This window comes from Colobus angolensis, unplaced genomic scaffold (genome assembly GCF_000951035.1).
Source record: "Colobus angolensis palliatus isolate OR3802 unplaced genomic scaffold, Cang.pa_1.0 Scaffold330, whole genome shotgun sequence".
In the NCBI taxonomy this organism is placed as follows: domain Eukaryota; kingdom Metazoa; phylum Chordata; class Mammalia; order Primates; family Cercopithecidae; genus Colobus; species Colobus angolensis.
Genome location: NW_012116600.1, coordinates 3,672,072 through 3,697,906, shown reverse-complemented (window position 1 = coordinate 3,697,906; position 25,835 = coordinate 3,672,072). Strand labels below are relative to the sequence as shown.

The 25,835-nt window shown below is 41.8% G+C and overlaps 1 protein-coding gene and 1 pseudogene across 1 annotated transcript in view; both read left to right on the top strand.

The window, feature by feature from the left end:
• The first annotated feature begins 545 nt into the window (after positions 1-545).
• Positions 546-1,627, top strand: LOC105518905 (annotated as a pseudogene).
• Positions 1,628-2,243: 616 nt separating this feature from the next.
• The window catches only part of ANKRD44 (ankyrin repeat domain 44), a 40,796-nt gene continuing 17,204 nt past the window's right edge, over positions 2,244-25,835 (top strand). Inside the window, exons 1-6 of the mRNA XM_011952071.1 lie at positions 2,244-2,294; positions 4,969-5,040; positions 15,473-15,674; positions 20,044-20,131; positions 21,150-21,267; positions 23,140-23,356. Coding sequence (XP_011807461.1) covers positions 2,244-2,294; positions 4,969-5,040; positions 15,473-15,674; positions 20,044-20,131; positions 21,150-21,267; positions 23,140-23,356 — 748 coding nt within the window. The remainder of the gene's footprint in view (positions 2,295-4,968; positions 5,041-15,472; positions 15,675-20,043; positions 20,132-21,149; positions 21,268-23,139; positions 23,357-25,835) is intronic.

Sequence of the window (25,835 nt, the reverse complement as noted above, 5' to 3'; positions counted from 1 at the left end):
TGAACTGGACTGTCAGGGGGCTACCTCTGCCCCATGATTAGGAAGATAAGGAATCAGAAAGCAGCCACTGGAATGACTCATTCCATAGACACATCACCCCAGCTGATGTTTGGGGACAGTCTTGTCACCCCCACTAATATTGCCTCAAGAGTCACACAGCTTTTTGGCTTGATCCACACTGCCAAAAAAATGAATGTCCTGCATCCCTGTGTCTTGCTTCTCTATCCTCACTAAACTCATGGCCTGTATGTCGGAAGCTAAAAGACAAAGTCTTCATAACTGTGCTCACCATTGGAAATCACAGATTTTCTCTGCCCCACTTCTGTCTTCTAAAGGCACTCTTCTCATGACCTGCTAATTCACAGGCAGCATAGGGCTCTTTGTTTTTTTGTACAAGTTGGTGTGAACAAAGTTCACAATATCTGGTAGAAAGGCAGGCTTGAACACAGCAGGCAAAATGACGTTTTTGCCAGATAACTCTCCCTTTTTGGAGTCTACTGCTATCAGTGGATGAGTACATGCCATGGTAGGGTGAGAAGTTTTAGGGTACTGGCAGAGCTGTGGATCCGATACCCAGCGTCTGAGGTGATGGGACTCATTGTTCTGGCTAGGGTGCCTTTGGAAATGTGGGTCATGAAGATTGCGTGTTTGCACCAACAAAAACCTGGTGCCATTGGCACTGTAGAATGAACACAACCCAAAAATGATATGCCATTTGCTCTGCCCCAGCTGCCTCAGCCTTACCAATGCTGGTCATGTCTAAAAGTCATTGTATTGAGGAAGTTCCTGAACTTCCTTTGGTGGTTGAAGATAAAAGTTGAAGGCTACAAGAAGACCCAGGAGGCAGTTTTGCTGCATAAGAAACTTAAAACCTGGAATGATATCGAAAAGGTCTGTGCCTCTTAGCAAATAAGAGCTGGCAAGGACAAAATGATAAACCATCATTGTATCTGACACAGAACACCCTTCATCATCTATAATGAGGAGAGTGGTATCATGAAGGCCTTCAGAAACATGCCTGGAATGACTCTGCTTAATGTAAGAAAACTGAACATTTTGAAACTTGCTCCTGGTGGGCATGTGGGATGTCTCTGCATTGGACTGAAAGTGCTTTCTGGAAGTTAGATGAATTATATGGCACTAGGCATAAAGCTGCTTCCCTCAGGAAAGTCTTCCCATGCACAAGATGAGCAACACAGACCTTAGCAAAAACTTGAAAAGCCTGGAGATCCAAAGAGCACTTCAAGCAGCAGGCAAGCAGATTCATTGCAGAGTCCCAAAGAACTCACTGAAAATCTGAAACTCATGTTAAAGCTAAACCCATATGCAAACACATGTGTCAGGACACCATTCTTTGCCAGGCCAAGAATCACAAACTCTGGGGGATAAGGTAGCAGCAGCCGCAGCAGTAGCAACAGCAGCACTAGCCCTAGAGGCTAAATCAGATGAGAAGGGGGTTGCGGGAAAAAGCCTGTGGTGGGAAAGAGAGGAAAAAATGGCTATGGGTGTTAAGAAGCAGAGGAAACCTCTGGTGGGAAAAAAGGCAGCAGCTACCAAGAAAACAGCAGCTTAAAAGAAGCCAGCAGAAAAGAAAGCTACCACAGAGGAAAGTAATCCTGCTGCATAAGCTTTTAAATGTGTTTATTTCATAAAGATAATATCATTTTGGACACCTTATTTTTAATATATACCTGATCAAAGAGGCAGTGAAGAAAAAGAAAAGTTCATGCATCTAACTGGAAGAGCTAAAATCACTTCTGGAACTCTAGCTCAAGGGAGTCTAGGAAATGTGGTGTTTAGCTGTCCAGCCTCTGTAATGTAGGGCAGCCCAAGCCCACCAATCAGGAAGCTGGAGTTGGATGTTGATGACCATCATGGCACATATCGAGGCTTTGGATACAGGATTTGCATTCCTTTTGGATGTGTCACTATACAAAGAAAAGCTTCAAGAGCCAGGCGTGGTGACTTGTGCCTGTAGTCCCAGCTACTCCAGAGGCTGAGGTGGGAGAATCAGTTGAGCCCAGGAGCTCAAGGCTGCAGTGAGCTATGCTCACACCACCACACTCCAGCCAGGGTGGCAGAGTAAGACCCTGTCTCTATTAAAAAAAATAAAAAAAAGAGCTTCAAAGCAAGATAAAGGGGAACAATTTATCTGAAAGTGTAATATATACCTCTATAATTTATTTAACTTATACTATTGCTAGTTATTTTTTTCTATTTTTTTCACATAAATAATGTAATAAATGGCTCTTATCAGAGTCAGTAATAGCCTCCTCCATTTTGCTAACACAGTGGTCAGTTCTCAGGCCTCATGTTGCTAAACTCAGTGATCAATTCTCAGACCTGGCTGGACACGGTGGCTCATGCCTGTGTAATCTCAGCAGTTTGGGAGGCCAAGATGGCAGTACTGCTTGAGACCAAGAGTTTGAGAGCAGCCTGGGAAACTTAGTGAGACCCTGTCTCTACAAAAAAAAAAAAAAAAAAAGTTTTTAAATTAACCAGGCATGGTGACATGTACCTGTAGTCCCAGTTACTCAGGCAGAGTGGGAGAATCCCTTGGGCCTGGGAGGTTGAGGCTGCAGTGGGCCAAAATCACACCACTGCACTCCAGCCTGGGTGACAGAGCAGGACCCTGTCTCTTAAAAAAACAAAAATCTCGGGCCTTATTTTCCTTCATCTGTCATGACGCTTGACATGACTGCTCATTCTCTTCATAAAACTCCTCCTTCACTTGGTTCCAGAACCTCATGTTCTCCTTGTTTTCCTTCTAGCTCGCCTGCTCAGTCTGAGTCTTCCTGCTGGTTCCTCCTCATCTCTCCAGCTCTTAGTGGTGGGTGCCCCAGGCATCAGTCCTGGGACCCCGTTTCTTCTTTGTGTACTCCTTTGCTGATCTCATCCAATCTTATGACTTTAAATACTCTGACCTTCAAACCCATGTATCCAGCAACTTCCCAGTTAAGATGTCTTTTTTGGCCGGGCGCAGTGGCTCAAGCCTGTAATCCCAGCACTTTGGGAGGCCGAGACAGGCGGATCAGGAGGTCAGGAGATCGAGACCATCCTGGCTAATACGGTGAAACCCCGTCTCTACTAAAGAATACAAAAAACTAGCCGGGCGACGAGGCGGGCGCCTGTAGTCCCAGCTACTTGGGAGGCGGAGGCAGGAGAATGGCGTAAACCTGGGAGGCGGAGCTTGCAGTGAGCTGAGATCCGGCCACTGCACTCCAGCCTGGGCGACAGAGCCAGACTCCGTCTCAAAAAAAAAAAAAGATGTCTTTTTTTCTTGAGACAGGGTCTGGCTCTATTGCCCAGGCTGGAATGCAGTGGTACAATCTCAGCTCACTGCGACCTCCACCTTCCAGGCTCAAGCCATCCTCCCACCTCAGCCTCCTATAGGTGTGTACCGCCACACTTGGTTAATTTTTGTATTTTTTTGTAAAGATGGGATTTTGCCATCTTGCCTAGCCTGGTCTTGAACTCCTGAGCTCAGTGAGACTTTCCCTAATCACCCTACATAAAGTTACAAACTAATCTCCCCTCGAGCTCTTTGAACCTTCCTTCTCTGCCATAGCACCTTGCACTTTGTATTCAACTATGAAACTTCTTCTTTTATTGTATGTCCACTCTGCCGTAGGAAAATAGATTTTTAATACTTGGTTTATTATGGAATTATCAGTGCATGGATTTTTTTTTTTTTTTTTTTTTGAGACGGAGTCTTGCTCTGTCACCCAGGCTGGAGTGCAGTGGCCGGATCTCAGCTCACTGCAAGCTCCGCCTCCCGAGTTTGCGCCATTCTCCTGCCTCAGCCTCCCAAGTAGCTGGGATTACAGGCGCCCGCCACCACGCCCGGCTAGTTTTTTGTATTTTTTAATAGAGACGGGGTTTCACTGTGTTAGCCAGGATGGTCTCGATCTCCTGACCTCATGATCCACCCGTCTCGGCCTCCCAAAGTGCTGGGATTACAGGCTTGAGCCACCGTGCCCGGCCAGTGCATGGATTTTTAATACTTGGTTTATTATTGAATTATCAGCAGAGGGAACAGTGTCAGGATACATGGTAATCATTCATTGAGTATTTATTGTATGAATGCATTTCCTTACATATGCACCATTGTGCACTCGTCTAATTATTTATTAGAATAGAATCCCTAGATTCAAAAGATATGCACTAATTGCCCAGAAGGTGTTCTTTTCTTTTTTTTTCTCTCCCATCTCTGAGTCTGCTTGCTAGGGAACCAGAAAGGTTTTAACAATTTGTTCTCCTGCCAAGGTCTATGAGAATATCATTTTCCCACCACCCTCACTAACACCATGCCCTAGTGACACTGGTCTTTCCATTCCTTGACTTACCATGTTTGTCCTGTCTTGATGCATATCATTGACTATTTCCTATTCCCGAATACTCTCCTGCCACACCTTTATCTGGTTTAATTCTTCTTCTTATTTAGGATTCACTTGAAGTGTCACTTCCTTGGAGAAGGCCTTGCCTGGCTATCTGCTATAAAGTAGCCTCTCAGTCACTCCATATCACATCCTTGTATTTTATTCTCATTACAGCATGGATCACTTCCAAATGTTTTCTTATTTGTACATTTATTTGTCTATGCTTCGTTTTTTCCAAAATGTCAGCTTCATGAGAGTAGGAGTCTTGTCTTTTTCAACGCTATCCACACTATCTGCAGTAAATGTGTGTTTGATAGTAGAATCAATACGGGGTCTTATTTTTTTCATTATTATCAATTTGCTAGGTGAAAATGGATATAACGTGAATTATTTTTCTGGATTCAAGTGCTGAGGTGATCTAGAAGTTTAAATATTCTGTTAACATATTTGTTTTAGATATGTTATATCAGATTTTTATATTACTGATAAACTGCATAACTTCTCAAGTTTCTGAAGCCTCTTTTCTCATTTTTGCCAACGTTTTGCAAAATTTGGACTCACGTACTGTTGTTTGCTTTTGTCTCCACAGCTTTTGGAAAGAACAAACAGTGGGTTTGAAGAATCAGATTCTGGTGCTACTAAGAGTCCACTCCACTTAGCTGTAAGTGAGATGCCATGGGAAGCTTCACCTGTTACAAAAAGAACCTAAGCATTTCTAAAACTATACTGCTTTTAAAACGTAAGCGTAGTAACACAGTGATGAGTGATAATGAAAGTAGTCCATAGTTAAAGGCACAGGCTGTGGAGAGAGACTGCCTCGCCTTCCAATCCCAGTCTCATCTGCTGGTGATCTTAGACACATGACTTACCCTGTCTTGAGGCTCGGTTTCCCCATCTGTAAAGTGAGGGCAAAGGAAAAGAGAGAATGCACCTAAAGCCTTACCCTTTATTCTTGTTATAAAGTTTAACAGTCTTTAAAATTCAAACGATACATTTCAGTTTAAGAGATTTGATTAGAGATAACAATATACAAGTGGAAAACCTATGGCTCATTGAATACCACAGTTAAAAACTGGCAGGATGTTTGAGCACAAACTGATGAGAGCAAGATGAGCACATGCAGAGCTGCAGCTGCGACCTTCTACCTGCACTTGAAATCAGGGTCTCCAAGGAAGCCTGAGGCTCTGATTCTTGTACTAGGTGAGATCTGGGAGGTGAGGGAAGAGGAATTTTCTCACCAATAACACTTCCTCTCCTCATCCCAGTAATTGAAGGCAAATGCAACAGCTCAGAGTGATGATCCCCAGACTCTTCATGGGCGTGACCAAGGTGTGAAGTACACCCACCACTCTGTCTCAGATGGTGACATGCTAAGAGTTGGCCACCAGCAGCTGCTCCCTAGGAACTCTGCTGACTGGCAGCCACACCCCGCAACAGCCAGCTCACCTGCCCAAGGCGCTCACATGCCCTTGGTGCTGCTGAACTGTGAGGCCACAAAGATGGTGTTTGGATGCTTCTTTGCTTAGTAAAACCCAGGGGCAGGATGCCAGGAAGAATGGGATGGGGCTGGGTCTCTTTGTTTAACTGTGTTTATGACATTTCACTTAATACCATATGTACATAAGAAATTTCACTTAATACCATATGTACATAAGCACTTCTTCAGTGTCGTTCTGATGAAAAATTGACATGGAGATTTTGGAGAGAAGAGAGGAGTGTTTTATTAATTGACATGTAGAGGTGGTCAGGAAAGGAGAGAGGAGACAAGGCCGTCACACAAGGATTGGGAGTATCCAGAACTGACCGTATGTGCGGACTCTTCCCTTCACCGCCTGTTTCCCCACATACTCACAGCACACCTGCTGACGACACCCACCAACACACCCACTACACACTCATACACGCATGCGTTTTGAGTCAAGTGAAATCAGGGTGAAATGTGCATCAGTCTTTGTTCCTAGAGGTGGAAAAGGTGGATGAATAGTGGGATATTTATACATATAAAGCTTCATGCAGTTGGCTCTTAGTACAGGTTGCTTGCTAGAATCCCTGCCCAACCATTTGCTGTGCCTGGGGAAGTTACCCCAAAGCTGAGCACTCACAAACATTCTCTAGGGACAGTTAGTGCTATATGGAGGGTTATCTCAGATGCAATTCTCAGGCCCCAAGAAAGTGGGTTTGACTGCATTGCCAAGCCTGCTACTAATCTGAGAAGAGTTTCTTGGCTTCCAAAAACTCGATCATCTCTCGTTCCTCTTCTTTTTTTTTTTTTTCCCCGTACTGTATTTGTTGAGTGCTTATTGTGTACTCTGCTAAACTCCATGGGTTGCTGGCTATGTAAAGATAGGGTGCTGATATCATTTAAAAGAAGTGGGCTTTGGTAGTTCTGCAGCTGACAGAGGCCCAGGAAAGATACATTAAGTGGAGGTCCCAGCTGCCATTCTTTTCATTAGCAACTCACCTGGACATGGTTTCCCCACCTGTAAGTTAAAGGAAATCAGTTAAGCATCTCAAAGACCCATTCCAACTTGTTAATTTATTGAATTGTTTATTGTGTGATCTTAACCCAAATACCTCATCTCTTATGTCTCAGTGTCCCTACCCATGATATGAGAGTAGCAATACCTCATTGTGGAGATGGCATGAGTTAATGGATGTAACACAATTAGAACAGTGCCTGGCACACATATGTGCCATGAGCTAGCTTCATTGTCATCATTACTAACACCATATAACATCATTATTAACATCATCCTTTCATCCAACATACACTGACTGTGAATAGTGCCAAGCACTGTTTGAGTAGCTGGAGATATTGCAGTGAACAAAACCCCACCTCTGCCCTTGCAGAGTATCCAGTCTAGGGGAGACAAACAGGTGAGGAAATATCTCACATGACAGATGGTAATAAGTGCTGCAGGTGCTACGGAGAAAATGAAATGGGATCAGGGAGATAGAAAGTATTGAGGTGACAAACAGGATGCTTATTTGTTTATTTAAGAGTTGGGGTCTCACTGTGTTGCCCAGGCTGGTCTCAAACTCCAGGGTTCAAGTGATCCTCCTGTCTTAACTTCCTGAGTAGCTGGAATTGCAGGCATGAGCTGCTGCACCTGGCCAGGGTGCTATTTTATGTAGCACAGAATCTCGTATTTGTACAGAGACCTTAAGAGCTACGCTTTTTGATATCTGATGAAGGAGTGTTATGGGCAGAATGCAAAGTCCCTCGGGGAACACATGCTTGGCATGTCCACAGAACAGGAAAGGGGCCACTGTGGCTGGAGCAGAGTGGTGAAGAGAGAGTAGCTGGGGGCGATATCTCACATGTTATTGAGGGAGCCAGGAGTTTGGGTGGCCACCACAGATCTCACGGGGACTTTTACTCTGAACAAAATAGGAAACTATTAGGAGGGTTTTGAGAAAACAGATTGATATGACGTGACTTTTGTTTTAAAAGGATCACTTTAGCTTCTATGTTGAGTCAAAATTCCAAGGGAATGAAAGCAGAAGCAAGGCAAACCAGGCAAGAGACGATGACCATGACTTTGATCAGGGTGATTACAGTGGATTCCTTCTAAAGTCATTTTATTCTTTCTCTCTAAATACTAACACGTAAAACAAATTATTTGCTTTAAGGACTCCACAGGTATGCCCATCACCCTCTCTAGAGGCCTCGGTGGCAATTAACTTGATAAAACCCAAGGCACATAATTTCTTACGTGGAAGCACTCTAGCAGTGTAATGGAACCAGATGCCCCCAAACCTTGACTGCTACCAGAAACCTGACCTGCCTTGAGTTACTATTTCCTGGCTGAATGATTCAAATCTCCAGGGTTATTGGCCCAGTGAATTTCATAAGCCTTTCATCCACTTGAAAATATTAAATTAAGAAACAATGTTATGCAAATGAAAGGCTCCAGCTGTCAAGATTTTCAGACAGATCCATTGTTCTCATGGATTCTGTTGAGATCCCAATTCTTTCCCCTCATTGTCCTTAGTTCCTATCTTAAAAGGTCTGGAAAAATTAATCACGTTTAAGAAATAATTGTTACCTAATAAGGTTTTTTAAAGGTGTTGCTTAAAACAATTTAAAATGTTTAATACTTCTAGTGAAGGCTTTACTTTATGCATAGTAAAATTCAGGAGCTACAAACTAGATAAAGAAACAAAGCAAATTTTGTAGATCACACTTGTCCAACCCCTGGCCAAAGGATCACATGTGCCCAGGACGGCTTTGATTGCGGCCCAACACGAATTTGTAAACTCTCTTAAAACATGATGAGATTCTTTTTGCGATTTTTTTTAAGCTCATCGGCTATCATTAGTGTTAGTGTATTTTATGTGTGGCCCAAGACAATTCTTCCAATGTGGCCCAGGGAAGCCAAAAGATTGGACACTTCTGCTATAGATAAATCTGGCCTCTCAACCATTCTGTCTTTAAGAGGGTTTTCAAGTGCCCGGTATAAAAGAAAGTATGGGTTGAAATTTTAAAGTTTTCCTAATTGCCAGCATGGTTCACTCCATTTGATTTTAGTGTTAGGTCTCTTTAACTTAAGCAAGTTAAGTCCAAGTTTAAACGACAGACTCAAGCCTGGAGTCAAGTGTTGTAGCCTGATGTACACACTGATGTAGGCCCTCCTCTTATCTCAAGTTTTACATGAAGTGCTCCTGAGTTGGCTTAAAATCACCTGTGTGGCCGGGTGTGGTGGCTCACGCCTGTAATCTCAGCACTTTGGGAGGGCAAGGCAGGTGGATCCCTTGAGTCCAGGAGTTTGAGACCAATCTGGCCAACATGGTGAAACCCCATCTCTACTAAAAATACAAAATTAAAATTAAAATAAAAAAAAATTAGCTGGGCATGGTGGCGTGCACCTGTAATCTTATCTACTGGGGAGGCTGAGGCAGGAGAATTGATTGAACCCGGGAGGCGGAGGCTGCAGTGAGCCGAGGTGGTGCCACTGCACTCCAGCCTGGTAACAGAATGAGACTCCAGCTCAAAAAAAAAAAAAGAGAGAAAGAAAGAAAGAAAAAAAAAGAAATCGCCTCTGCTCTGAGCTGTTCATGACCCAAACTGCGTGAAAGGTATATGGCAATTCATTATACCATCCTCTATTCTTTGCTTATGATTGGAATTTCCTATAATAAAAGGTTAAGGGAACATGTAGCCTATGGTTATGTTGCACCCTTTCCATATTCGCTGGTGAAAAGCCTCACAGCCTGGGCTCTGGGAGTCAGCCTGGTCCACTTTTGAAACCCAGCTCCTCCACATTAGGCTGTGTAACCATGGGAGAACTGGGTGTCATCTCTGCCCTTCTGTGTCATCCTGGGCAAAATGGGAGTAACAGGAGCAAAGCATGGGTTGTTGTGAGAATTCAGTGAGGCAATGCATGCCCAGTACTGCCTGACATACAGCAAGTGCTCCATAAAAGTTAGTTATTGCTTCAGAGTTTGGGTTAGAATAGAGGCTTACTATCCTGTGCAGCTATGGTTTGCATAACAAGTACAGATAAGAAAGTTAGACATATGTATTAGCAATTTATTTTAGAAATGTATTCTCCTGTCTCAAGCTAGGCAGGGTGTGTAGTAGAAGAGCACGAGTCTAAAGGTTAGTCCCGGAAGTGTACCTTCTCGCTTCGTAGCTCTGCTCAAGCCACTGCATTTCTGTGTTGAGCCTTCTATAGAAAGGGTTTAGGTTTCTGATTCAGTATTTGTTATTCAATTCTGTCATCATTATTTTGTCTCTATTCCACATAGAGACAAGACTATTTTATTTGGAAGTCAACTAAATGGAATTACTGGGGAAAATTGTAAGATGGCGCCTAAAAGCATGAGTTTTAGTAGTGACAGATTCTGGGTTCAGAATCCTGATTTTATCACTTACTAACTAAGTGATCTTGGGCAAGATAATTAACATTTCTTGTTTTTGTTTTTTCATCTATAAGAAAAGATATTTGGGATTTATGTTAAAATGTTTGAAATAGTGCCCAGCACATAAAAAACCCTAAAAAAAAAATGCTATTTAAAAAATATGTTTCTACCACAAATAGTAATAAATATAGTAGTCATTATATTCATTCATTCATTCATTCATTCATTCATTCATTCATCAAATAAGTGTTGTGTGCCAGGCATGATTCTAAAATACAGCAGGAACAACCCACATTAAGTCCCTTCAATCACAGACAATAAGCAAATCAATAGATATGTAACAGATATCCATTGATATCTGTTTTGTGCTATGAAGCAGAAGAAAGCAGGATTAGTGGGGTGGAGAGTATCTGGGGGTATGTGTGAGATGGAGGGCAGAGCCTATTTTATATTTTACATGGGCTGCTCTGGGAAGCCCCCCTGATAAGGTGATATTTGAGCAGAATTACTGGGAGAGCTTTCCAGACAGAGAGAGCAGAAAGTACAGATGCAGTGGCCCAGAGCAGGACATGCAGCTATTTAACTAGCGAGGGAAGCTGGTGCAGCTGGAACAGAGTGAGTGAGGGGACATGCTGAAGCTGAGGGTAGTGGGAGGCCAGATTCTGGGGGCCTGATCGGTCATGGAAAGTTTTGGATGTTGGCATCAGTGAGGGAAGACGTCATAGGCTAGTTTTAAGCAAGGAGGGATGTGACCCAACTTGAATTTAAAAGATTTCACCCAATGGTTGCATTAATAACAGATTGCAGTGGGACAAGGATAGGAAGGGAAGGTTTTGCTGTAATCCTGGCAAAACAGGTTGGTGATGCAGTGAGAAGTAGACAGATTCTGGATGTATTTTAAAGATAGAATAGAAATGATGAGCCCTGAAATTGGCATTGACACAGCACTTTGTGAGAATTAGACCAGATTCCTTCCAGATACCTGAGAACCTAATGACACCTCTGTGTGAGTTAGCAAATGTGTCCCTTGCTTTCAGCAGACATTTCCCTGTACTAGGGCAGCAAGGAGGGAAGGGCTATTTTTCAACACCCATTGGCCCTATTATCCCAGAGCCCGTCCTTGTTTAAGGCAAAAGCTCTGGGTTTAACAGTAGGGAAGACAAAGACAACTGTAAGGTTTGGGGCCTGAACAACTAGAAGAATAAAGTTGCCATTTACTGAGATGGTAAAGGCTGCAGATGGAGCAAGTTTTGGGAGGGAGATTTTGGTTTGAGATACCTATTACACATTCAAGTGGGAACATCAGTAGGCAGTTGAGAAGTCAAGGGAGAAGTGGGACTGGGATATACTTTTGGGATTCATCAGAATGAGTTGTTATACTACCTGTTATAAATGATATATAGGTTTAATATGTAACATAATCAAAATCATTCACAAAAATAATGTAATGAGAAAAAAATGTTTAATTTATCTGTACTCTTAATTCTTATGTCTCCTTTTCAATCCAGTTTTGTTATTGTCATTGTTAACACACACTCAGGAAGAAACATTCAAACCGTATTTTAAAAGATAAGGTAAAATAAGTCCATGTGTTTATTACTCTGCTTCCTGGTTGTAGAGATAACTACCATTGATAGCTTCTTTTGTATCTTTGTACAAATCTTCTATGAATATAGAAGTCTATATATATATGATATATTTGCTTTGTATATAAATGAGGTCATGCTTTACGTGTTGTTTGCAACTTCGTTTCTCTTTTTAAAAAGTTTGATAGATTGTGTTAAACCACCCTCCACAAATGTCACACCAATCTACACTCTCACCAACAGAGTGTATGATTGCTTTTATCAGTGTCTTACCTAATGCTGGGCATGACCAAACTTTAATCATTGCCAGTCTGGTAGTTGAAAAATCGTACTTTAAAAATTTACTTATTTCTTTACATATTCACATATTTATTGACCTTTTATATTTCTTTTTATGTGAGCTGCCTTTTCATGCCTTTTGCATATTTTCCTAGTTTTTAAAGTGGTTTCCAAGAGTTCTTTATATATTAAAGAAATTAGTCTTTTGTCTGTGCTGAGCCTGTTTTCAAACAAATTGTGTCTTGAGTAATAGCTGCAGTAGAAAAATGAAAAGTGCAGGTTACATAAGAGGAGACTTGGTTGCTGAAGACACTGGAATCAGGCTTTTCTTCTTTTTTTTTGAATTCTGAGTTTTTGTTTTTCATTTGAAGGTAATCTTAATGCTATTAAATTCACAAATGTGCTAATTTAAATACCCAGTCCTATTTATCTAAAACACACATTGCAAATGTACTAATATCTGTTCTCTCCACTTGTCAGTGCCCATTCAGGTCATGGTTTGGAAATGGGGAGAATAGATTCCCTTTAAACTGTAAGTCAGCAGTTGTTTCCTTACAGTTAACTTTAACACAATTCATACAGAATAGTAATTAACAGTGATCTTCTTTACTTGTTAACTCACAAGGAAACACCTTCGAAACTGCATTTTGTTAAAGTTTCTGTACTAAAATGTAGAAAAACGGAACTACACAAATATTGAAAGTTTAAAATGCCTTAATTTTTTAATCCTCATACCACTACCCCAATTTATAGGACAATATACCTGGTGTAATTTGAAAAGAAAAAGAAAAAGATAAAGCTACAGCAAATAAAAGACCTCAGGAATGTACATCTAAATGGCATTACATTGCATTAATTAATAGCTGGACTTTTTGCAAACTGTGGCTTTGATAGTCCTGCACAAGAAGGGTTTCCTGCTTAAGCTGCAGTAACTTTTCTGACTATGGATGATCATTCCTTCTGTGGCAGATTTTTACCATTCCTCTAATACATTTGGGAAGATTGTCTCAAAGTAACCTGCAGCTCTCCTGACAACTCCTCGCTCTCTCTCCTGCTAAGAACAGTAGCCCTTTTCTGCTGTTTTTAGAAACTTCGGCTACCATATCCACTACTTCCTCCACCAGATCCGTAACCACCACCATAGGGACTGCCTGAGCTTCTTCCACCAAAACTACCCCCTTTCATGGATCCAAAATTTGATTGCTGTCTCCCACTATGATTTCCAGAATCATTATTGTTCCCACCACCACCGCAGGTACCACCGCCAAAGTTTCCTCCTTCATTGTAGCCATCATACCCCCACCACCATATCTAGCCCCTTGGTTTCTATATCCTGGTCCACCACCACCATAGACCCCTCTACCACTAGAACCAGGACCACCATCACCTCCAAATCCATTACACCCACCAGCACCTCCTCCATAACTGTCTCTGCTGCCACCACCTTCACCACTATAGCGTCTTCTTCCACCAGAGTTTCTACCACAGCCAAAATTACTTCCTCCACCTCCAAAGTTTCCTCCACCACCCATAAAATTGCCAGATCCACCTCCACAACCTCTCTGCAATCCAGCAGACCGCATCTCTTGTATAGAATGGGCCTCTTTCACTTCCCAGTTATGCCCATTAATATTGTGGTATTTCTGAATGACAGTTTTATCAACTGTAGCATGATCATCAAAAGTTACAAAAGCAAATCCTCTCGTTTTTTCCAATCTGCCAGTCTTCCATAACTTCTGTGGTTTCAGTCTTGCCATACCTTTTAAAGTGGCCTCTCAAATTCTATTCCTGTATATCTTCTTTAATACTACCAACAAAAATTTTCTTCGCTGTTAGCTGGGCAGCAGACTTTGCAGAATCCTCCCTAGAAATAGCTCTCTGGTACCTCTACATGCTCAGCAACCCTATGGGGTCAAGCATTCACCTCTTCCACACAAGAGTAGGTCACAAAACCAAAGCCCCAGGAACATTTTGTTTGGGGTCTTTTATTACCACACAACCTGTGAATGTGCTCCTTTTCTCAAAATGTTCTCTTAAACTATCACCTGTAGTTTCAGAGTCAGGCCACCAATGAACAGTTTTCTCAGCTGCTCTTGACCATGCCGCCCATCCCCGTTTTCACCCCATATAACCTTAGCTCCCTTCTCTTATTTTCAGTGTCCTTTGTGTGTGGAGAGGTGGGGGTGGGGAGGTGCTAATACATTTTTAAACTTATAGACACAATAAAAATTATCTTTCAGACTTTTAGTTTTGTATTTTGGTGGTATAAAGTCTCTTTTTTTGTTGTTTTTTTTTGGAGACAGAGTCTCACTCTGTCACCCAGGCTGGAGTGCAGTGGCATGATATCAGCTCACTGCAACCTCTGCCTCAGGTTCAAGCAATTCTCCTGCCTCAGCCTCCTGAGTAGCTGGGATTACAGGCACCCGCCATCACACCTGGCTAATTTTTGTATTTTTAGTAGGGACGAGGTTTCACTATTTTGGCCAAACTGGTCTCGAATACCTGACCTTAAGTGATCCACCTGTCTCAGCCTTCCAAAGGGCTGGGATTATAGGCGTGAGCCACTGTGTCTGACAAGCCTCTGAATCTTAACATAGCTTAGGACCTCATAAAAGGTCTGAACTTCGTGCTGCTACATGGAATATATTTCCATAATTGTTTCTATAATGAAATGTTTTTCATTATAATCAAGGGAAGAAATAAAGGAGAAAAGCACTAGCTACATGCAAGATATTATGCAAAGCCTATGCAATTTCATCTTCACAGCAACCCTAGGAGGCAGCTCTGATTACTCTCATCTTATAGAGGAAGAAACAAACTCTAAGTGAAATTAAGAAACTCACCTAAGGTCACACAGTTAGGAATTAGTAAAGAGTTGGCCCATAACAGAACATCTATATGCCTCTGTTGTATCTCAAAGTCCACATGTTTTTGGTAGTTTTTTTCCCCAGGTTTGTTATCAGAAAAGACTCTTGGAAAAAAAAATTCTGATTATGCCAATATGTTTAGGACTGAACCAACAGATAAAAGAATATGGTAATTCATTCAGCTGTTAGTTTATATTAGACAATTAGATCAATAGATATAAATATAAGAATACATTAATACATTCAGTGCCTTTGGAGCAAATTATGTGACAAAAGAGAACATGAAACTCATATGGAACTGTGAGGTTTGTGCGTTATAGTGTTTCAGTCTAACTCTCCAGCTTGCCTGTGTTTTAATAATTATTCCAAGTGTTTTTCTGACGTGCTCTTGGGAGTGGTCTCTACCCATGTCCAAGAAGCCCAGCCCCTCCTGTGGATTGTGGCGGGATCTGAGGTGAGCGAGCAAGCATAGGAGCCATTGGTTTCTTCTTTGCAGGCCTACAATGGGCACCATCAAGCCTTGGAAGTCCTTCTGCAGTCACTGGTGGACCTGGACATCAGGGATGAGAAAGGCCGCACTGCTCTGGATCTGGCTGCCTTTAAAGGACACACAGAATGTGTGGAAGCACTTATCAATCAGGGCGCGTCCATCTTTGTGAAAGACAACGTAACCAAAAGAACCCCACTTCATGCCTCAGGTAGGTCTTGTCAAGGACCTGATTACCCTAGTTTTGTGGCTTGTTCATAAGTTTTAATAGAAGGAAAGCAGCATCTTCTTTCATCCCAGTTTTTAAAATAATATCAATTTTCTTTCCACATCGGACATACTTCCACACTTCCAAAATGCTTTTGGCCTGCTATCCTCTTGGAGGCGATTGATGTTCTCCGGCCAGGTGCTCTGGCGTTCTTAACTCAAAGGAGAGTTCAGAACTTTTGGCTAAAAGCTACCACAAAACATTCTGAACAAAGGGAAAGGTGTAATGCAATCTTCAGAATAAGTTACATAGAACAAAACACATCAAAATCAAACAGTATTTGAAAGCACAAAACCAATAGCAGGTTTTATGGCTATTTCATATTCATATTAATGTATTCAGGGCTATTTTATATAGGGAATCATAAGGCAGCAATCTAATCGGTACATCATTCTGCCAGCCTAAATGATGTTACTTAGCTTTTTTTCCACATCAATATAAAAATCAAGATGCTTTAAAAGCACATGTATATATCAAAAAGGAAGTCATTTGCCTTTTCTGAGATTTTCTCCCATGCCCATGACAAACTGTGTCAGGACACTTCTAGATATATACACAGACATAAGGGTAATATGGAAGGTCTAGCTCAGCTAAGGTATAGATACCTCTGAGCTCAGGAAATTCAGTGATATCAGCCTTTGATTAGGGTAGTGGATAACATTTTGTAAAGAGAAATAACTGTCTTACTTGGTGAAATGGGTGTATTGAGGAAGCAAATAAGTGAAGATACTTTTTCAAAAAAGACTTTATGATTCTTGTTACTTGGGAAAATTTTCCCAGAATGATAGACCTTGTAGAACCATTTCCATCTACTTTCCTGAATTTCCAAGCCACTGAAGAAAAACAATACAGAGGTTATAAAAACCTGATTGTTGCCTACTTACCTGGAAATGATTGTTGCTGGAAAAAAAAACTTTAGCCATAGGGTTAGTAATAGTTAGTGTGGTTGATTTATAAATTCTTATTTCTCATCCCATTTAGTCTTTTTGCTCTGCAGCCATTCTTGTTATTATTATAAAATTCAAATTTTGTCCTCCTTTTTTAAAGACTAGTTGCCTATTATTAAGAGAAGCATCCTATTTTCGTTATTATATAATTCCTTTCAATAACAAAGGGCCTACTTTGATGGTGGAAAATCGCCCTTATAAACAGGTAAACAATGAAGAACAAGCATTTACACTCATTTGCCAGTGTGATATGGGTTGTGGTCCAATGAAGCCCCCTAGTGGTCAAGAAGACTCACTCAGCTTGAATTTTCCTCCTCTCATTCATTAAAAAGACACTGTCACCAGACGGTTCACAAAATGTCTACTGTGCAGAAGCTTTAGCGTGTGCTTTGAGGATCTGCTTACCCAAAATCTTTTTCAACTCTTTTGAGAGGCGATATTTTGAGTTTCAAATCCTCAGAGCACTATGAGGAGCAAGAGCCAGGATGAGTATCAGAGGTTTTGGCACAGATAGTTGGAGTGACAGCTGTAGTCTCTGAGTCGTGTGAAAAATGGTTGTCACTCACAGCCAGGGAGAGGCTGAGCTGGTCTGAGAAAAAGCTGAACTTGGCAGCAAAGCTAAAGATGTTAGCATCTTTTTGCTAGAAGGCAATTTGGGGGAAAAAATGTAGTGTGTAGGAAGCCAATGAGAATTTAAGTTTGGCTACAAACTTCAGGGGAACTTAAATTTACCTGAGGGACTGGGCGTGGCAGTTCATGCCTGTAATCCCAGCAGGAATTCCAGATCAGTTTGGCCAAAAAGGTGAAACGCCGTCTCTACTAAAAATACAAAAATTAGCTGGGCGTGGTAGTGCACATCTGTAGTCCCAGCTACTCGGGGGGCTGAGGCAGGAGAATCGCTTGAACCCGGGAGGCAGAGGTTGCAGTGAGTCGAGATCACGCCACTGCACTCCAGCCTGGGCAACAGGGTGAGACTGTGTCAAAAAAAAAGAAAAGCACAACTGTAGAAACTGTTTTGCTGTCTAACATATTGGGATATTGGGTGATATGAAGTTAGATAATTTTTTTCTTCTTGTGTTTAGCCAAGTATCAAATGTCACTTGCACTATTGTGATTATGACTATTTAGAGTATTAAGTTGCTACGGAAAGAGGAACCAGTCAAAATATGCTGTTTTTCCATCTTCATGAACTTGCTGTCTGCAGTATTTAGCTGTCAGTCCTTTGCCAGTCATTTCCTTTTAGCCATACATTAAACTTCTTGCCTATTTCACCAATGGTAGCAGATTTAGTGTAATTGTAAGAACAAAAAACATAGCAGCAGCAACTACATATTACCTGTACTCCAATCCGCAGAATTTCCTCCCGAGATACACAAATGTAATGTTGCTGAGAATGAGCTGGATGCAATGGTCTACAAAATGCGCATATTATTCCTGTAGTTCATTTGGGTGCTGTTAATGAATGCAAGCTAATTCTAATATGTATGTATTGTCCCTGAAAAAATGTATCATTGTTAAATTAGCATTCTCTCGTGACTGGCAAGCAAATAAAAGGTCTGTAAAATGCAGCTCTTAGGAGAGCCTTTATCAGCCTCACATAGTGGCGTCTATTACCTTCTCTCTCCACATCCATAATGTGGCAAATGCCAATGTACTGTCATTGTTAGAGAAGGTCACGTTTGGAATTTTAACCACGGTTGCTCTCATCTTATTCCCTGAGTGGGAAGCGATGCCTATCATAAGGCTTTGGTTTCCATTCAACAGCCTGGCAGAAAGCAGCTTAGCTGGAGGTGATCGTCACAGGTTTGCTTCCCAGCCCCTGTGTGACCACAGCCTTCTAAAGCTGCCTGGTACTGGTGTGCACAGGAGTGCGTCCCATGCTCCCGCCCCGGCCGGTCCAGGCCGGCCCCGCGTGGGGGCCGCATTTCCTGCCCACATTGGCCCCCACTCAGTCCGCTGGGTGAGGAGAGGCAGGGGGAGGCCTGACCTGGCCTAGGAAAGGGCTCCCAGGGAGCCCAGTCACACCCCGGCCAGGCACCAGGACGCCTGGGAAGTCAGAGAAAGCGCCGGCTGTGGTTCGGGGACCGCAGGGCTGAGGGACCTTCACTCAGCAGTGAGCGGATGGAGCCTGCACAACCTGCTGGCGTGAGGTTTTGTTTTCTGCCACCACCCATCCGTCAGGGCTATTGCAGGAATACCTCTTCTGAATATCTACCTCAGAATGTAAAACGACCTGGGAGAAGAGGCAGCCCCACCTTCCTCCTCCCTTCCCTGCTGCCCCTCTCCCCTCTTCCCTCCACTTCTCTCCTTCCTTCCTCCCCTCCCTCCTCCTCCATCCTGCTCCTGCTCCCCTCATCTCCTTCCACTCCCGTCTCTCCCTTCTTCCTTCTTTTTAAAAGCGTTGGAGGCAGGGTAGATACAGGATGATTATATGGAATTTGGTGGCTCAGAGGAACAAAAAGGGGAGGTGACTAGTGGGGAGAGATTATTAGTCCCATGACAGGAGATAAGAAAGGACCCTAAGTGTAAGAAAAAACCCTCAACACAGGAACTAGAAAAGGAATGTGGGGATCAAAGCACCCTGCTAGGAAGAAGGGGGAAGACAGATTAACAGAGAGGCACTCTGCCCCGAAACTACCTTGAGCTAGAAGCTGAGGGGGATCCAGCGGCAACAATGGAAAACCACTGATTTGAAGTCTAAATAAATGTTACTTGGGGCCAGGCATGGTGGCTCATGCCTGTAATCCCAGCACTTTGGGAGGCCAAGGCAGTCGGATTGCTTGAGCCCAGGAATTCAAGACCAGCCTAGGCAACATGGTGAAACCCCATCTCTACTAAAAATACAAAAATTAGTAGGTGTGGTGGTGCGTGCCTATAATCCCAGCTACTCGGGAGACTGAGCAGAAGAATCACTTGAACTCGGAAGGCGGTGGTTGCAGTGAGCCAAGATCATACCATTGCACTCCAGCCTGGACGACAGAGCGAGATTCTGTCTCAGAAGGTCACTTGGTGGCTCACGCCTATAATCCCAACACTTTGGGAGGCCAAGGCTGGTGGATCACCTGGGGCTAGGATTTCAAGACCAGCCTGGCCAAGATGGTGAGACCCTGTCTCTACTAAAAATGCAAAAATTAACCAGGCCTGGTGGTGCATGCCTGTAATCCTAGCTATTCAGGAGGCTGAGGCAGGAGAATTGCTTGAACCTGGGAGGTGGAGACTGCAGTGAGATGACATCGCCCCACTGCACTCTAGGCTGGCGACAGAGCGAGACTCCATCTCAAAAAAAAAAAAAAAAAAAAGGTCATTTGGGAGAGATATGTGTAGTGTTGTTCTGTTAAAAGACTGTACACTGTTTTCTTTTTCAGTAATTAATGGTCACACACTGTGTTTACGGCTGTTGCTAGAAATTGCAGACAACCCGGAGGCGGTTGATGTGAAAGATGCCAAAGGACAGTAAGTGCGCTCACAGTGGCCTTGGGTTGACATTTCAATCACAGCAGCTACCTGGTTGGTTAAATCATTACAAGGCTGACTGTGGAACTGAGAAGTTGGGGGAATATATTTGGGCCAGGACCCTGGGCTAATTAGGTGGCTTTAAGTTATAGTGTGTATATCCAAGAAAAGCTTGAAGGGGTGGGTGTGCACATGTCTTGATGAAAGGATCACCTTTTTAAGGGCTGTGGCCATGTTTCCCAGCTCTTATTTATATTCTCTCCTTTGTTCCCTCTTTCTGCCCATTTTTACCCTCTTCTGAAGCTGCTACACCATTGCCATTTTCTAATTAATAAATAGGACAGACCTCATGAGGTTCTCTCTATTATTGAAATCCTTCAGGTGTCTTTTCTTCCTCAACTTTGTTTTTTCAAAGTAATTTCCTTCTGTTGGCGTATTCCCCACCTAATCTTCTCTTACAAATAGGAAATGCAGAGCAAAAGTCAGCAGTGACCAGCCCCAGGCATGTGAATTAGTGTCATAGTCAGAATCTCACCTCCCTCTTGCATCACAACACTTCATTCTTTCCCTGAGACTTGCCAGACTTTTCTTTAGGGAAAGAAGCTTTGTTTAATGAAATCTTTAGCAGAAGTCCAACATAGAATATCACAAAGTAGAGCTGCTCTGATGGAAGCAAGACAGGCTTCTGCATACACATTCTCCCTGCCCTTGATATCTAGTAAATGCTACATAGGTTTGAAAATGATGGGATTAACATGAATATTTTGAAAAGGAAGCTTCCCCTGTCTCATCGCTAGGGATCATTCCACCAACAACATTCCATGTGGCCATTAGAGCAGAGGCAGATAGCTTGTTCTGCATATTGTATAGCAAACTGGGGACGCTCCGAAATTATTAAGCAATTGTCAAGGGGAGAGGGGAAAAGAATGAGAGAGAGAAAGAGAATGTCCTCCTACTGGTAGTGATGAATATTTTTTTTAATCTCCTTTTTAAAAGCCTACTTTATCTCTCTGCCTAGAACACCACTGATGCTTGCAGTAGCATATGGACATATTGATGCTGTTTCGTTGTTACTTGAAAAGGAAGCCAGCGTAGACACTGTTGACATGCTAGGATGCACAGCTTTACACAGAGGGGTATGTACATCTTTCTCAGCTGTAGTCAAGCCATTTTTTAATGAGCTTGTTTTCTTTTTTTTTCCTTCTATGAATTTTTAGCAAAAAGGCTGTTTCCTAATATAAACAATTAACCTTATTCAGTCCAAAAGAAATTACAAAATCCTTGGCAAAGGCAAAAGAATGGAAGGTTTTGCTCTTAAGATTTCACGTTAGATTGTGATAATAGATGCACGAACACCTACTGTTGGTGAAATTGGTTCTGCTTTCTGACTACAAAATACATGTATATCATAGAAAATTTGCAGAATATTTTTTTTAAAGCCCGGAGAAGAAAATCACAATCACCAGTAATCATACCTCCTGGAGATAACCACTTTTTGGTGTATATTATCTCCAATCTTCTTTCTATATATAGATTTGTTTTAGATTTTAAAGAGAGAATACTGAAGATGTCATTTGGAATGTGCTTTTTTCTCTTAGTATATCAAGGACCTTTTTACATGTCACTTTTTTCTGCATCATGATTTTTAATGCCTCATTGTGTTCAAGTGTCATAGTTTATTTCAATGATTACCTGGTTTTAAGTAGTTATGCTATTTCTAATTGTTTGTCCTTACAAATAATGCCAAAATATGTATCCTATGGACAATTATTTGCACACATCTGTTGAAATGTGTTTTTTTTTATCTCACTCTTATCACCCAGGCTGGAGTGCAGTGGCATGATATCAGCTCACTGCAATCTCCACCTCCCAGGCTCAAGCGATCCTCCCACCTCAGCCTCCCCCCAGTAACTGGGACCACAGGTGCATGCCAGCATGCCCAGCCAACTTTTGTATTTTCTGTCGAGATGGGGTTTCACCATGTTGCCCAGGCAGGTCTCAAACTGCTGGGCTCAAGTGATCCTCCTGCCTCCACCTCCCAAAGTACTGGGATTACAGGCGTGACCACTTGCGCCTGCTGAACTGTTTTTTAAAGCATGCCAAATAAACTAAGTGAATATAAGCAGAAATCATACAATTGCTGTTCTGGCCTGGTACCAAGCAGGTACTGATAAATGAAGAGAAGAGGAACGCGGTGTGATCATTGTCACAATCATAGTTTTTATTTCTCAGTTGCTTCCTGTAGGCTGTACAACAAGCTGAGAGCCTTTGCATCTGTTATCTCAGTCCTCACAACACCCTGTGAAGTTGTTATTACTATTCTTATATATAGGTGAATAGAGTGAGGGATGGAGAGGCGAACTGACCTGTCACAGGGGTGCCAAGATTTCACTTAGACTTTCCTGATTCTAAAACTGATGTTTACCACTGCATCATGATATCTTTCTTTTCTTTTTCTTTTTCTTTTTTTTTTTGTGAGACGGAGTCTTGCTCTGTCGCCCAGGCTGGAGTGCAGTGGTGCAATCTTGGCTCACTGCAAGCTCCGCCTCCCAGATTCACGCCGTTCTCCTGCCTCAGCATCCCGAGTAGCTGGGACTACAGGCACCCGCCACCACGCCCGGCTAATTTTTTGTGATTTTTTAGTAGAAACGGGGTTTCACCATGTTAGCCAGGATGGTCTCGATCTCCTGACCTCGTGATCTGCCCTCCTCGACCTCCCAAAGTGCTGGGATTACAGGCATGAGCCACTGTACCTGGCCACATCATGATATCTTTCATGGTTGTCAGGAAAGGCAAGGGATGTTTGGAAAATGCTGATGTTCACAGATTTTTCTGTTATGAATTTTGCTGAGGTTGTCCTGACTTCTGCCCTTGAAATAGCACAGAGTCTGCCTTCCTTAAAGACCCAGGCATATGTCCACTTGCTCTAAGCCCAGCCTCACTTAGCCAACTGCTTTGCTTCCTTAGTCTTCTGAGTTTGTTTTGTGTTTTTAATTGCAATGCATCAGATTATGACAGGACACGAGGAATGTGTGCAAATGCTGCTGGAACAAGAAGTGTCAATTCTCTGTAAAGATTCCAGAGGGAGGACGCCCTTGCACTATGCAGCTGCTCGTGGCCACGCCACGTGGCTGAGTGAGCTGCTCCAAATGGCTCTTTCTGAGGAGGACTGTTGTTTCAAAGATAACCAAGGCTACACGCCGCTGCACTGGGCTTGTTACAATGGTGAGTTGCTTATCATTTGACGTATTCCGCTAGACTTCTTACCCCATGACCACTGTGAGCTCAGTGGAGGTGACAGCCTTGTGTAATTCTGCAAACCATGGCTTCTAATGTTTCTGCATCCAAGATATCTTTTTTGTGTATTTTGTTTGTTTGTTGTTTTAATAGTTCTTACCCCTCCACAGCTGCTGTGATGCCTTAATTGAGTAAAAGTTCACTTCCTCCTTTTAGTTAATCATTAACACATAACTGTAATCAGAACTGATAAGCTTAAATGACCAGTTTTATTCAGAGTTTCTGATCTATGTAATATAACCTGGGATCCCAAAAGGGATTAAAATAATAAAACTAAAACCAAATATATATATAAAATTTAATAACCTGTCACAATTGATTACTAGTAGATGCATGATTCATCTTTTGGTATTTCTTTGTTATGTTTCATATTCCCCATTTATTTTATTGTACTTATAATTTGGGAGATTTTAAAATTTATATTTCACTTATTTTAATTTAAAAATGCATGCTAATTATACCAATTCCAACGTACAGAAGTATCTGAAGTAAAATTGTTTCCATTTCTAAACCTACTTTCTAATGTAATTTTGTGTGTCTCTTTCATAATTGTTTCTTTGAGAATATAAATAATTAGAAATGAATGTGTATCTATTTTTTGAAACTGGAATTATAGAACAAATAGCAACCATTCTATAATTTTTTTTGTTGGTGTTTAAAATTGTATTGCAGATATTCTTACAAGTCAATATGTATCAATATGGATTGATCTTGTAATAGTTGTATATTATTTCATAGCAATATGTATACCAGAACTTATTATTTATTCAACCAGGTTTCTGTGGATTGACATTCAGATTTTTTTTTTCCTATTACAAACAATGCAGCAATGTGCATATCCATATTATGGTACCATAAAATCTGTCAGATAAGTTTCCAGAAATAAAATTATTGAGTAAGGGGGCTTATATATTTTTTAATTTTAATAATTATATTATTTTGCAAAAAGGATATCAAAATTTATCATTCCACCGAACATTTGTATAAAAGTTGGTGTTTTTCCTCATGCTTGCCAACCCAGAATGATAACACCCTCTTAAATTTTTGTCAATTTGAAGGCCAAATAAAGGTATCTTCTTGTTTCAATTTGCATTGCATTTCCCTATCTAATAGTACACTGGCTATTTGTGTTTCCTCTTCTGGAAATTACTTTTTCCATCCTTTGTTCACTTTTTTCCTATTGAGCTATTTATCTTTTCTCGTATGCTTGTAGGAGTACCTTGTCTTAGTGATATGAATGTGATATGAATGAATGTTGAATGATCTGAATATCTTAGAAATATGACTATTTTTGTTCCTTGTTTAGGATGTTTTTTTCCAAGTAGAGATTTTGAGCTTTTATGTACTTGAATCTATCAGATTTTTTATGGTTTCCAGGTTTCCAGTCTTTCTTCAAAAGGTCTCCTACCCCTAAGATTATATGGATATGTTCCCATATATTTTTACTTTGCTTCTATAATTTTATTTTTACATTTTCAATCAGTCAATTAAAATTTTAATTTAGAAACTGTTAATAGTTCCACAAAAGGCATTTGTGTGTGTGTGTGTGTGTGTGTGTTCTAATTATATCAATTTAAGAACTCTTACTGTGTTTTCATCACAGTCCTCTTTTTTTCATTCATTCTGCCTCAGTAAGAGCCAAATTTTCTATTTCCTCAACTTGGTTTTGTTCCCTTCCTGCCACTGGAGGATAGTGATTTTTTTTTAACCTACTAATGGGTGACCCCCATCTGGGTCAAGCTGTGGGAGCTCTCTGGCACTAGAGAACCTACAAGAGGAGAAGGATGCAGTGAGAGTGCTGATTATAATGGTGGGCCGCAAACCTGATGCAAACCAGATCCTCTCCTCAGGGTTCAGGGTGAGAGGTGTCTGTGTTCCTAGGCCTCTCCAGGTACAGGCAGGGGAGGAGGAGCAGTCTTCTCCTAAGCCGTTCACACTTTCAGTGCAGCCTTTGTCCAGGACTGAGTTTCAAGCTCCAATCTTCCCAGACTCCTTTTTACTAGGCACTTTGAAATACTGAAAGGAGCTCAGTCATCTCCAGTCCTACCTGCACAGACTCTTAAACTGGGATTCATACAGTCCCCACTTAAGGAATGCTATGTGTGGATGCTACCCTAAGCTAGCCCCTTTGGAAGAGTTGAGGTGTCTGAGACTGTTTGAATGAGGGTTCCATGTAGTTAGTTGGAAGGCTAAATTATACAACTTGCCTGAAGCTGCCAGCTTTTTTTTTTTTTCCCCAGGGGTGTATAGAGTCTTACTCTGTCACCCAGGCTGATGGCGTGATTTAGGTTCAGCACAACCTTTGCCTCCTGGGTTCAAGCAATTCTTCTGCCTTAGCCTCCCGAGTAGCTGGAACTACAGACAGGCACCACCATGCAGGTCTTTTTTTTTTTTTTTTTTTGGTATT